Source organism: Panthera onca, chromosome C2 (assembly GCF_046562875.1).
Source record: "Panthera onca isolate mPanOnc1 chromosome C2, mPanOnc1 haplotype 2, whole genome shotgun sequence".
NCBI lineage: Eukaryota > Metazoa > Chordata > Mammalia > Carnivora > Felidae > Panthera > Panthera onca.
Window position 1 is genome coordinate 11430347 of NC_138347.1, and position 14629 is coordinate 11444975.

The 14629-nt window shown below is 45.0% G+C and overlaps 1 protein-coding gene across 7 annotated transcripts in view; it reads right to left on the bottom strand.

Moving 5' to 3' along the window:
• Positions 1-14629, bottom strand: part of ITSN1 (intersectin 1) — a 220210-nt gene that overhangs the window by 52382 nt on the left and 153199 nt on the right. For 6 of the 7 annotated variants that reach the window (XM_078452814.2, XM_078452812.2, XM_078452813.2 and 3 more), the window contains 5 exons: positions 13391-13596; positions 12519-12601; positions 8500-8666; positions 5176-5221; positions 2721-2842 (listed from right to left, as the gene is read on the bottom strand). In XM_078452814.2, coding sequence (XP_078308940.1) covers positions 2721-2842; positions 5176-5221; positions 8500-8666; positions 12519-12601; positions 13391-13596 — 624 coding nt within the window. The remainder of the gene's footprint in view (positions 1-2720; positions 2843-5175; positions 5222-8499; positions 8667-12518; positions 12602-13390; positions 13597-14629) is intronic. The other variant, XM_078452815.2, reaches the window with a different exon arrangement.

Here is a 14629-nt window from a genome sequence, read left to right on the forward strand (position 1 = left end):
TTTCACAGGAATGAAAGTAGTAACAATCATAAAATACTACTAACCACAGCAGGCCACGCTTACTGGTGCTTTTGCTGAGTCACGTCCTGCACTGAGCAGGTTACGTGTATGTATCTGCACAATGCCGGAAGGGAGAATCCTAATACTTCTCCCATTTCCCAGATAAAGAAAGTGAGGCCCAGAAAAGTTAAGTGAGTTTTGGCGTCATAAGCTAGTTAGTGGTCAGTCCCTATTTACCCTCAAGCCTCATTCTTCTGGACGATACAAGATAACATACTGTAATATTTACAGGACATACAAGAGTCTCAACTTGACATTGTTTTCAAAGACCGTCAGGCCTCCGTGACGGCTACAGCCATTCCCAGTGCCATTCTTTTCTCCTTCGCTTCCATCTGATTCAACACAAGACCCGTTTACTGAGTGTTTACATGCTGGGTGCTGTCGGAAAGGGATAGCCTATGACATGGAGGAACGGATAATAAAGGTGGTGAGCTGAGACCTGCAATTTCTGACTCACTCTGTGAGATGGAAGAGTCTAGTTGAGAATCTTGAGCAGTGCTATGACCACGCAACTACACCAATGGCAACAGAGAACTCAAACTGGTTTACCCGTGTGCACACATGCATGCACACACGCGCTGTATCTCTAGAAAGCAAGACTCTGGTAAAAGCAGTTGCTTTTGGAGCACGTGGGCGGCTCAGTCAGTTAAGTGCCCGACTTCAACTCAGATCATGATCTCATAGTCCGTGGGTTCGAGCCCCACATCGGACTCTGTGCTGACAGCTCAGAACCTGGGGCCTGCTTCGGGTTCTGTGTCTCCCTCTCTCTGCCTCTCCCCTGCTCACGCTCTCTCTCAAAAATAAATAAGCATTAAAAAAAAGAAAAAAAGCGGTTGCTTTTGAGGATGGGGTGGGCGGGAGACATTTTGCATCCCCTTTTGCTCACTGCTGCATTTTACTTATTTTTTATTACTTTTTCAACATTTTATTTTTAAGTTATCTCTACGCCTACCTTGGGGCTCAAACCCACAACCCCGAGATTGAGAGTCACATGCTCCACTGACTGAGCCGGCCGGGTGACCCTCACTTTTGAATTTTCAGCCATGTGAATATATTACCTATTCCCAAAATAAGAAAATGAAGCTAAGAGATAAGAAAGCTTCCTCCACCTTAACTCTGCCCTCCCACCTGCCAATTTATTAAGAGGGATACATCTGGGTTACTTGTAGAACGCAGATCAAATTTCCCTTTCCTTGTGCTCTGATAGACTTCATGCCCTTGGCTGAAGGGCTAAAGCTTTTATTTTTACAGGGAATCCGCCCACGACGGCAGCCTCTCATTTGCAAGCCCCCACGTGTTCATCTGTCCAGTACCCGCCACATGGCTTGCAACGACTCTGCCATGCCCCTGCAGCTTCACAAGGACGGAACACAGAGCTCACTGGCAATTTCTTCATGTGTGTATCCAGTGAAAGTGCCAGAAGCCCTCCGTGCACGGCAATTCACCCACTTTACTGTGGATTGCCAGAACGGTTCAAAACTCTCTTCTGAGCAAGGTGCTAGGAATGTAAGGATGAAAAACTATGGTTACCGCTTTCAGAAAGCTGATAACCTACATGCAGACGTGAGAAATGTGTGTGAAAAGCTAAGTAATGACATCAACATCAGTATTAAATACCAAGAGTGGTGCGGGCATCGGGACCCCACCATCATTCAGGGGAAGAAGAGGTTGCTGCTGGTGGGATGGCCACAAAGCTTCTGGGGGAGGTGGGATATGGCAAGCTCTGGCGGGTTGGGGGAGGGCTGGGAGACAACCACGGGTGGGGCACGTTACTCTCAGTGAGGCTAAGAGAGTCTAGGGGAGTCACCTGTTTTCAAGAGAGCAAACCACCAAATGAAATGGGGCTGGAACGGAGATGTCGCCGATGGTTGGGAAGATGAATAGGGGAGCGGCTGGGGGCAGCCTGAGGCGACACCAGCACAACAGTACAAAGAGGAGTGGGTCCCGAGACCCCAGAGGTCAAGGTCAGATTCCTGAGCCTGTAAGGTCAGTGTGGTCAGCCCTGCTGGACGGGTTTTATGGCTGCCCACCAGCCAGCTGCCCGAGACGAGTTTAACCTCTGGCTCTACTCCAGGCAAGCTTTTCATTCCACCCAAGACACGTTTCTCTAGTCCTCTGGCTCACCCCGCACTCTGCTGGCACTTGATTTCTTAACTTGCTGCCCCATATGCACAGCTCACCACAATATACAGACCTTGCCCTCCCTGGCCTTGACAAAACGGTGAATTGAAGACACAGGCACATGCACACACACACGGGTCTAAATACGTTGTGTTGTACAGATGTGGCTTTCGTATCACACCTTATACTGCTACCGATGATGAGCTCTGCTTCTATAATGCCATGACACTTGAGATGTCACTGCAGGCGTCCCTCATCATGATTTCTCATGCTACCAACCCTCACTATCTGAACTCAGGGGTCAAAACAAATTTGGATAAGTCTTTCAATGAATCCTTAGCTCTCACAACTCTGCCACTGGCTGTCCGAAGCTCAGAAAACAAACACATAGGTTCCGATGGTGTGCACTCTCCCGATATCCACACGCAGGACGAGGCGGTGCGGGGTTAGCTGTCCTTTGTGATGAGATTGTATCCCTTTGAGATTTTGCACATTCAACTTTGGACAGAGGATTTTAAACACAAGGAAAAGACACTAACTTGCAGCTCTCCTTCCCACCATCCACCTGGGTTCTTTTTTCGGATCAAAATCAGCTGACCAGGGGCCAGGGTGAGCTGCTCCGGACCCGTGGCAGTGTAGCAGGCAATCACCTGTGCGATTTCTGGAAAACAAGACCAAACAGCGCAGTGCAGCGTTATGGTCAGAAGAAGAGCTCCTAGGAAGACACAGCCACCTCCCAGGTTCACAGATTAACATCATCAAAGCCACTGCACTGGGCTGGCTTTCTACTAAATGAAGATGGCCCACTCAGTCACCCCCCCATTCCATGACCTCCAATCCAAAGGCAGCAATCCAGGACTCGGGTGGCCTTTTGGTGCTGCTGTAGGACTTCCTCATCATCTCTCAGAACTCACTGACCAACTTCCCTCCGCGAACCCCACTCCTGTGCCCAATTCCGGCACCTTCTGTCCCAGCCCCGCCCGCAATTACTGCAAATGCCCTGTCGCCAGCAGCTGGGCCTCCTTCCTCCCCAGCCCGCCTTCCACCCTGTAGCACACAGTTCACTCGAGGGTTGTTAAGTGAATGAAGGAACTCACGTGGAGCTTTCCCACCGGCCAAGTAAGTAAACAGAGAAATCCTATTTTCTCCAGAAACTTTTGGGAGCGTGGCACTAGCTGATTTACATGTTGTGGCTTTAGACGCTCAGCCCCACCCACGTGACCATTTTCTTTGTGGCTCACATTTTGAGGGTGATCCCTGAATATCAGGTAGGAATCATGTCAATGTGCGTTTATTTCTTTTTATTTCGAGTTAGAAAAAAAAAAAGGATCTGGCGTTAAGAGGGGAATTTTATGAATAAACAGTTCAGCACGGAAAAAAAAACAAAAAACAAAAAACGTAAACAGTTCTGTACTTTCCCTGAATGTTAAAAATCTCATGGGGAAAATTCCAGCAGCACCACAGACCAGGCTCTGAAGAGTACATTTCTACTGGCACAGGAGGTCGAGTACGAAAAGACAAAATCCTTCTCTGACTAAATTCTGGCGTATCCACAGTGACTGCTTTCGGCACTTCTCGAAGCAGTGAGGAACAAACTGTTCTATTCCTCTGTGCTCTCTCCCCGTCATAACAGATCTTGACAGAAAGAAGGAATGAGGTAAAGAAAGACAGACAGAAAGAAAGGCAAGAGGTAAAAAGGCTCCCCCTCTGACAGGTATTTCCCCCTTCTCTAAAAGGCACAGTAGCAACAAGCCCTCCATGACCCTGTTCTGCCACCAGCCTCCGGCCACCATGCTAGGAGCGCCAGGCTGTCAGGGGGCAGGTCTGGCCCTGCCAGATGCTTCAGGGAGATCAGGGGAAGCAAGACGGAGGCCAGCTTACACACCTTGGCCCCAGCCCTCGCTGGGAAATCTGTGTTGGGGTAAGAATTCTCCCATAACTCACCAAGGACTAGCTGTAGATTCCAAGAGTTTTTGGTTTGGAGAGAGTCCCAATTAGTGTCCTATTTGGCCTCAGATTTTCCCGCTCCTCAAAGGACCTGGCATATGCACAGCCAGCAATCTGCCCCAGCATTCTTTTCTGTCTTTTGTGTCCCTGAGCAGCTCGTTGGTTTTAGGATAACGTTAAGCCCATCTAGACCCTTTGGAACGGCAATCCAAAAGGTAAAACGCTCACAGTTAAAACACAGATTTGACTCAGGTGTTCCAGTATCTGGAGTCTGACTAAAATCCTACGGCAACTTGAGAGCCCACTTTTCCGGGTAAACCTGTCTGGGGTGGACCACGACACGCAGAAGCACCAGATCCCCTCAGCCTGGCAGGAACTCTTCAACCCACCATTTCCTACAGAACCTCACGGCAAAAACGCCCAGATGACCTAAGTGAGGAAGGCGTGCCATACAAACCGTATTATTTCACATCTGTTTCTTTCTCCTCTCTTTCACGGTGCTCTTTGTAGCACATGTGAGTTTGTTTACATAAACTAAAGTCCTGAGTTCGGAGGGATGGCTATAATTTTGTGCCTTCAATGTGTACCTGAGGCAAAGCAACCCATGGGCTTCCAAATTAAAGGGACCTGTGCTTTGCTGCTCTTTGACTCTTCTCCACTACTTATGTCGTGGGACGGATTGTGCTGTCAGGAGAGGAAAAGAGTGTCCTGGACGTACCAAGAGGGTGATGAAGCAGCGGCTGAGCCCAAATCGTACAGCTCCATGAATTACAACTTCCCGCCACACTGCCTGACTTACTTCTTCACAACCCAAGAACGTTCTGTCTAGCAATGTCCCTGCTCCCCATGTGTGAAGCAATAGCCATACTGCATAACCGTGTATACGTTATTAGCGGATTTCAAGAAAAGGATCTACCCCAACCACTCCTTGGAAAGGTCCTTCTGTCTTTCTTTTTAGGCTTCTGGCCTCTAATGAACAAAGATGCAGGAGAAACTGTCAATTACATTCAAAACATTGAAAAAGAAGCATCAGGGTTTGTAACTTACCAGGTTTTTTTCCTAAACTCCCTGTTTTCCCAGCAGTTCCAGAGCCCTTAAAACAGAGCAAAAGGTCTCATTTGCATACTGCAGAGTTTTGGTCATGCAACTTAAAAAACGATCAACGATGACACAAGCCCGCTCGAGCCCCTAAAGCCCCCTGTTCATTCTGGGGAAACACAGCAGCACTGTATCTCCTGACATCAGATGGGTACCAGGAAACCATGGGACAAAATAAGTACTTTAAAACACACAGCTTTTACCCTCTTCTTTAGGGAAAAGGGAGCAAAGTATGTGGCACTGTAGGATCCCAGTGGGCTCAAGTTCTGTCTGTACATAGCATACTGTCCCTGGGTCAAACCAAACAGGGGGTGCCAGGCGAGGAAGACTGTTAGTCTGTGTCCTAAACACTGAGCTCCTGCTTGTATTCAAATGGTTATTCAATATTTCACACACAAAAACTATACGGGCTGTGAACATCTAGGAGCCCGAAATCCAGATTTGCTACATAAAATATTAATATTTTGCCACATTTTTTAGAGGTTTCTTTTTTTAACAACGGAAACAGTACAGTGGCAATTCAAACACACCTTCCCCCATCCCACTGACATCTTTATCCAAAGAGGCAGCCCCTTTCCTGTGTATCCCTTCCGCTCAAATCTTACACTGCTTAACACTGAAATTCCTCTATCAATGCTGGATGTACAATCCATAGAAACAGACCATACTTTTTTTTTTTTTTTTTTTTTGCAACTACTAATTGTTCCAAAAGTGCTCTGGGGTTGAATTCCTTTATGGATACTCATGGAATTTTAAACCAGCTGAACAAGCCAACAGAGACCTCGAGTCAGGACAGGGGCCAGACTGTAATCTGTCATTACAAAGTGCTTTATTCTGAATTGATTTTCGTCCTCGAGTCCCTATCTGCCAGTAAATTAAGTTTTCCAATCAAAACAAAACAAAACAAAACAAAACAAAACAAAACAAAAGGCTTAATAAAGTAAATGACAGTTACTGTAAGAATAAAAACATGTCATTTATCTAACGTATCATAGTCTCTTTATTTGGGTCACTGAAATTTAATAACCATTTACCAGGGAAAGTTTGAGTTACAAGTTTCACACTGATTATGATTTCTGTATTATCAAGATGTATAATACCAATCTCCTTTCCTATTTTTATACGCTGCGTATCAAAATAAAGGAATATTAATGAAATAAGATTCCAAATGACCAGTTACTTTCCCAGTACAGGCTTGTAACACGCTCTCTATAGTCCATAAAAGGAACAATGCAATTGGCAGCACCCAATGATAGAGTCCAAGTAGCTTGAGTGTGCTCCCCCACTTTTTTTTAAAGTAGGCTCTCCACCCAACATGGGGCTTGAACTCACGACCCCAAGATCAAGAGCCACTGAGCCAGCCAGGGGCGCCCCAGTGCGCTCCTTGTTTAACATGACAGCCGCACAGAAGCTGAGACAACTCAGGAGATCAGGTTCTGTCCTGGCACCCCTCAAGAATGCAGGAGAAAAGCCGCCCCAGGCCATGTGCCCCAGCCCTTCCCTTACAGAGAAGGGAAAAGCCAGGATAGGACAGACACTCCCATGCCCAGAGGGCAATTCTGGTATCTGAGGCTGGGTCTGGTTTTAGCAGGAAATTTTCCTTATACACTGAACTCCGTGTCCAAGGAAAATGAAAGAGCTGACTTTTTCGATGTTTTCATCATTATGAAATAATGTAGCTCACTCAATGTTTGTCCAAAATCTTTAGCGCTGTTAGTTCTTCTGTGGCTCATAATTTAAGACTGTGGTTAAAAAGCACCTTACAACTCAGCTTACCTTTAAAAATGTCAGTTTTTTTTTCTTTCACTTATTGATTTCAGATGTTTTTTTTTTAATAGAAGATTATAATTTATCAAAGTAAAATATAAGTAATGGCTTTTGTCTTTTAATTGAACCAACAGGTAGTCACTTGAAATGTCTTCATGCCTAGTAACAGAAATTGAGTTCAGTTGTACTTTTTCCCCTGTGCCCCTGAAATACCGTCTGTAGGATTCTTACTGGATCCAACTGGAAGCCTGGAGAAAAGCCTAACTCTCCCCTCTCCAGGTCTGAGGAGGACAATTCGCTGGCTGTCCTCTTGAACAGAAGTACTGTCTACCTGGTAGAATGTCTGCCATATTCTCCAGGGGTAGGCAAATGCCTGCAAACCCCTCCTGGGTGTTTCAATAAGCTGCTTTCAAGACCACAGCAAGAAAAAACAAAACAAAAACAAAAAACCCCAAACAGCAAAAATGACACTCCCTGAAAAAACAAAACTCGAGCAAAATACAAAGTGCTCCTGGGAACTGCAGGGAAGAAGGCCCATGAACAGGCTGCAGTGTGGGGCCAGGCTCCCGGCTTCCAAAGCAGTTGCACACACGGGGCCTGTGGACCAAGCCCGATTTTACACCCTGAGACTGGCATTCAAATGAGAGAGGAACTCTGTCCACTGGCTTACACCTGAGAAAGGAGGTGTGGGGGTGGGGGCAGGGGGTGGGGTGGGGGAAAGCCAGTTCTTGTTGGTTTATTTATGTGCAATGGCTCTCTGTTAAATGAGTACACTGGTTTACCCTGAAATTCTCCACTAACTTGACATTGGCCCCTACAAAGCTAGGCTTCCAGTACTCTGGAGGCCCACCCCATTCCGTTAAACTCGCACCACTTCAAGACCACTTGTTATGCAACTGAATTTTTAGGGCCCCATGTAACAACAATGGGAGCCATTTCTGATTTATAAGGACAACAGCATTTAGAACATATTCAGGCCCTGATCAATGGGTCTGAGACCTTAAGGCTTAGCCAAAAGTGTATCGATCTCTTAGATCTTGTGTCTCCCTAATGTGCAGGCAAAATATAAATTTTGGAAACTCTCTACTGCCCAATGTTCTAGGGCCAGTATCACCCCCATTCTTTTGTTGACATGGGCAAAATACTGCTGTGTGTTTTCCTTCGGGTACCCCAGATCAGTGCTCGTGAAGACCTGATCAAGAATGTTTACTCCAAATCCTAAGTCAGTCACATGTAGGAACAGAGGTGAATACTGAACATTAACCCAGGTGACGCAGACCAGCCTCCTTATATGCAATCTCCACTTAGTCCCAGGGGGTTCTTCTGCTTGTGGGAACCCCGCGGCACCAAATGACAAGTTGAAACAATTACAGGTCACTGTATTTGCTGTCAACGTCCCAGAACTTTAGCAAAACCCATCAACGTGTTCCACCGTCCAATATCGTGACTCCCTGCAAAGAGAATCACCGCACCGAAAGGGGGAGGAAACAGTGAATGTGGGTTTACCTCTGAATCTTTAAGCCTCACATAGTTAGAAGGGAAGACTCCAGACTTGTCGCCCACTGTTCCTGTCCACCAGTCACCATCTTTCTTGGTAACCAAAATCACATCCCCTTGCTGAAAGGTTAAATCGCCTTGCTCAGAACTCTCGTAAGTGTACATGGCAATAAATTCTGGTGGGGAGAAATATTGAGATACGGAGAGAGCTTGATTGTTTACAGAAATCCCAGACAGCTTTGCAAATGCAAGTTTATGAATAAGGAAGTTAGGGTAAGATCCATTCAAGAGAAAGGCTAGTCACAGATAAAACAGAGTTGCAGAACACCCTGGGCTCTAAATTCCCAAGTTGCACATAAAAATTCAGTTAACTGTAGACAGGGAGACAATTCCTGGGAAGACCCAGCCACGGGAACCAAAGAGCCGACCGCATGTTTACCGACACTGAGTACCAAGAGTGAGCTACCATTTGATGTCATGATTTTGAGTGAAAATGGTTTTTACGTTTACTTTTAACATTTACTGAGTACCCGTGTCGTGCTGAGTGCTGGTTTAGATGCACCAGCACACCGGATCTTGTACACACATCAAATGTCTGTACTTCCATTTTGAGGGTATCAAGTCACAATTTTGGAAAATTTTTAGATACAGTATATCCTGCATGTAAATTAGACACAGTTCTTTTCATTATTCAAGTGCCCAAGTGAAAACTTATGCCCTTTTGTGCCATACACACAGATGGGAGGAAGCTGTTAAAACACAAAAGAAAAGATGTATACTATTTCGTTAAAAATGGGCACCTACTTGTCATTCAAGTGCATAAACAGGTAGCGGACTGACAGTGAAAGTAATGTCTACTCAATCCCAGAAAACAGGCAAGCCTTTCTGAACGAGCTGAAAATAAATCTCAGTTTCTTACATTTTATGATTCAAGTCTTAAAAAAATAAGAGGCAATGTTCTTTACCCCCTTGAATGTGAAGGGTGTGCATTCCAGAGGAAATTTTTCTTTTTGGAGGACAAACAGTTGATTTTACTAAGGCTTGGAAACCAAATCACACTCTCCGAAAGATCACCAGGCGCAAAATTCTAGACCCTACACTAGGTACAGAGTAAGATTTATAGAAAGACGGACCTAAGTTTCTCGCTTCTACTTTTTTCTTCATCGTATCCTAGGCCTTTTGTGTATGTTTTTAAAGGCTTTTTTTTTTTTTTTTAAATCACCTTTTACCCAGAAAGTTCATTTTTATGATGGATGATGCAGGTTTCTCACTAAACCTTCACGTGGAGCCCTTAAATTCACAGCCTACTGTTAATTACTAGGCAGAAATTTAGTATGGAGGAATCCTTTTGGCTAATTATAAGGGCCTCTGCAGGAGGTACTAATGAAAGCTGTAACAAACACAAAAAAACACAAACACCCTAATGCGTGTGCTAACATGGGCAGCTCTACAACGTGGGAGAGCCCTCCAAGGGCGGCCTCAAATTCAGCCGTGCTGACCTGCGACTGCTGGCGAGCACGGACCCCACGGCAGACACAAGGTCATCCAAATGTGCGAGGGAGAACAGAAGACTCTCTGTCTTTAGTCCTCCAGTGCTGCTAACACCCACCTCCACAGTGAAAACGTGGAAAAATGATTTCCCACACACGGAAATCAAAGTCTGGCAGTTTTGCTAAGGACATTCTTTTTTTCACTAATATATTCCTTTTTCTGGTTTCTCAATATTCTGGCCTTTCCCTTTTCATTTTGCTCTGTTCCCTGCTCCCTTGCTCGTGTTTGGCCATGTAAGATAGGATCCCTGGCAAATCCAGACTTTCCCCAGTGATTCTTGCACTGAAAAGTCACTTGCTCAAAAACAGATCCGCATTTTGAAGTCACTTGCAAAATGTTTAAGAAACTTCAGAAGCATGAACTCTGGCTGAACTTGCTGCTGCACTACGGGATACCAAGGAGACTGCAAAGACTGTGGCATTGCTTGCCCTGCTATGTACCCAGGAATCTGAGGCTCCCACAGGGCTCCGTGAGAGCTGGGAGCCAGGACGGTGGCCACACAGTGGCCCTCAGACCCTCCTCTAGAGACGTTTTAACACAGGGCACTGGCCGTTCCCATGCCGGTATATTCTAAGAGCTGTGCCAATGGACAATCTAACCTGGTTTATGGTTTACTTGAAATGGGATTACCTTTAGTTCAGTATTAATAAGGGGCCCGTTATTATATGTAAATAGCTTTTCTCAGAACTTCAAATGCCAAGTGCTCCCGCATGGCTCCTGAATGCCCTCAGTCTCTCCTAGAATTTCCTAACGCACCTAAGTCACCTCACAAGGGATGTAGTCATTGTCACCTAAGATTAGAATTTCTCTTCTGTTACTCAACTTTAAACAATGTGTTGGCTCACCTGTGACCTATATAGTGGGGCCTCAAGGGATGAGGCCTCTGCACAGGTTTCAAAACAAATCAGCATTCATCAACACTGCTCGTGCATGAGCATGCTTGCTGCATTAAGGGACTCTGTGTTGACCATCCAGAGACTGAAGCAAACAGGAAGTAACAGTAGCAGATACCTACTGACCTTTCTCCTAAATCCTTTACACAAATCGTCTCCTTATCCTGTAATGGTTTCCTACCTGAAGGGGCGGTCCTTACGCCCACTTTACAGATGAGGAAGTGGAGGCAGGACCAAAGTTACATGGCTACTAGGTGAAGAGCCAGGGTATCAACTTTGGCCTTCTGATGAGACTTAACTAGATATAACACACTGAGTTTGGGTGGAATCATGATTTGCTTTATACAATACTGACTGTACATGCTATGTTTAAAAAAGAGCTTTTTTTGCCTTGTTCTGCTCACAGTGGATAAAAAACTCATTAAGATGATTGATAAGAATGTATATGGATAGAACTATGCCAATGATTGTTTTGGTGGAGATGGTGACAAATGGACGCAACAAAATGTTGGATTTATTCAGTAGTAATGAGGTTTTACCGCTATACCTAGAAACTTATAAACATTTTTGCTTCGAAAATTCCCCTTGAAAAAGTAATCATGTTACCGTGAGTCTGAAATACCACTAAACCTTATTCCTTGCTGCCTCCACTGAAAAAATTGTTTTAATAACTCTTTTTCACAAGGCAAGCTTTCTGAGGAATGCAACAATCTCATGATGGCAAACAAACTAGAGAGAACGCTCTATCTTCATATAACTTATTCGAGGAACCCATGAAAAATTAGTACGCAACTGGGCAGACATCTGCTAGCTACCAACACTGCTCAGACTTGTGGTGGAAAGCGTGTGAAGCGTGGGCAGCATTCTTCAATGAAGACTACGATAATGGCTACACTGAACGTAGAAAAGACATAAGATTTTTACCACGAGAGCCTGGATCATGTGGGTTTTGTTCCTTTTAAAATCCATCCCATATATCGGCATATCCAATCCTTAGAATTATTTCATGGGGTAAAGACCAGGAAATAAAGCAACTAATTAATAGTGTAATAAGCACTCAAGATGAATTTTTTAGGCCTAAATCATCTGGTGTGGATATTTACCAGGAACAGAAAAATTGAACTTCTCGCTTTCATTTGAGGTAGTAGAAGATGGCTTTGAGGTTGCTGTGACAGACAGCTTTCCTTGACTGTGCAGTTACAGTTTTAAAACAAAACATTTATCTACGAGTCAGGGAGGAATAGACTATATCAAGGGCAGCAATGACCACAATTCAGCGACAGAGATGCTCACAAAACTTGATCCCTAGTCGTGCTGATGGGCCTCTTTCAAAAGTCAAAGGGCTCAGAATCAAATAGAATTAGAAGATTCAGTTTTTATGATTAATATATCTGATACTATTTTGAAAGTCCTTTGCTTTTGTAAAGATCTTCACCTTTCATTTTACCTCGGAGTTGAATACACTGAACATAAATTAATGCGATCTATTTTAAAGTGAAATCCAGTCTCTTTCAAACATTTACAGTTTATAGTATGTGATCCCCTCGACCCTTCTAAAGAACATAATTGGACTCAGGTTCTCACCTTCTCCCGAAACGGCTGGCTTGGCTGCTGGAGACGCTACTCTCTTTAGACTAGCGGGACTTTCTGAAGAACCGGAATCGATGCTGAAAGAGGTTGGGGGAGAAAGGAGTTTAATGTTTACCTTCAAAGAAAATCATACAAATGACATTGATTTTCCTTTTTATTTCTCTTTTTAAGCTGTTTAACGTTTAAACTTTGAGCAATCTACAGCTGAGACCGTTGTTCTTGGGCTAAGTTAAAATACACAAGGTGCACAAGGCATGATTCTAGGCTCACATTCTTGTGTTTCAGCACTTGCAAGGCTGGGTGCACAGTCAGGGTATAATGGTCTATTTCAAAGCTTGAATGATAGATGCTTGTCCAATATTTTTACTATTTTTTAAAATCTTCTTAAACCTCATTATTTGCTTTGAACACCTACATGAACACAATAATTAAACATTCTTTATGTTAAAGGGTCCATGCCATAAGGTTCCTAACAAAAAAAGATAGTTCATTCTTTCCACTGTTTCCCCAAATGCTTTGGGCCTGTGGGTACTCATGTGCACCTGGCCCAGGACTGGGTACTAAGCATGAGGAGAGGCATTATCTGCCAACAAATCCGCAAGAATGTTCAAGGTCTTGGCGTAGAAGTCCCTCTTACAGAAGTCAATGAAAAACGAGACATACAGGCTTCCACAAGGGAAGAAAAAACTGACATTTATCTGTCAAGAGGCTGCCTTCTGTGGCTGCGTACTCTTAACTTTTGCAGTTAAAAGACCCAGAAGACAAAATAATCCCGCAGCCCTATCTGTGAATCTTAACTAATGCAAGCAGTAACTTCATGCCTAACATTGTTTTCATCTAATAGAAGCAGATAAACACACAAATACCTTGTAGATTTCCTTATGGGCCCTGAAATGAGTTTCACGTAAGACTTGGGGAACCAACCCTTCTGACCTTGAACTTCTCCAAACCACCACATGTCTTGCTGTTCCAGGACGGTGATGACATCGTTTTTGTTAAAATTTAAGTGGTTGTCTTTTTTGGCTCTCCAAGGATACAGGGCTTGCGCTTGTAGCCCCTCCACCTTCTCACCCTTGTGTGGAAATACATAAAGGACCTCTCATTACTCTGCGATCTGTTAGCAATTCAGGGCACACGAACACTGGCACGGACGCTCCTTTCCAGGAGGTGTACATGGGCACAGCACACACACAGCCACAAAGGACCCTGCTTCAGTGCCGCACGGGGGCTGGATGCTTCACCGTCTCTTAGTGATCACTTAGTTTCAAAAGGAGAGGCAAAAACCTGCCAACCTACCCCCAAGCCATTGTGTGGCCATCCAGAGCCCCCTAGCTGAACAAGCCAGGAGGTCGTATTTGTTTTGTGGCACCTGGCTGTGTGCCTTTCACATTTGGTTCTATTTTAACCCCCCAAGTTGCCCAGGGCCCCCCTCCCCCATTTCCAGTGTTTGGTGAAAGATTAATCAATACCGGAGCAGAAATCTTACAGAGCCCCAAAGGATAATTAACTGATATCTTCGTCTGGGTGGGCACAGGAAAAGATGCCCTGCGTTGGACTGTGCTTGTTTTAGCTCCTTTTTAGAGACGCAGCGGCTTGGCTGGCATAGCTCGACGGTACTCCATCACAAACATCTACACGCAAAGGCCACGTGGGGTTACAAAGATGAATAAAGTGCCACCTCTGCCTCCTCAAAATAATTTAGGGTAAAAGACTTTATTAACCGTAAAGCACTACACTAAAAGGTCAGTATGATATTATTAGCAAAGACGTCACAATTAACGGGAAAGAGAGAGAGATACACACAGGGACGTGTACCACCTGTCAGAATGAAATCGACTACAAAGAGGCTCCAGCTATTCGTTGTGGGAACAGAGAGAAAAGAGGAATGGCTTGTGCCTGAGGGCAACAGGGAACATTTCACAGAGGAGGCAGCACTGGAGTCGGGCCCTGCAGGACGACAAGGATTTTGCGGGCTAGGGCTTCGGAGGAAGAGCGCTCTGGGCCGAGGGCACAGCACGGGCAGAGGCCTCGAGGTGGTACACGGCCAAGGGTCCAGGAAGTGGAGCACCATTCCGGGGTGCGTGCGGCCTAGTTTCATGGAGGGG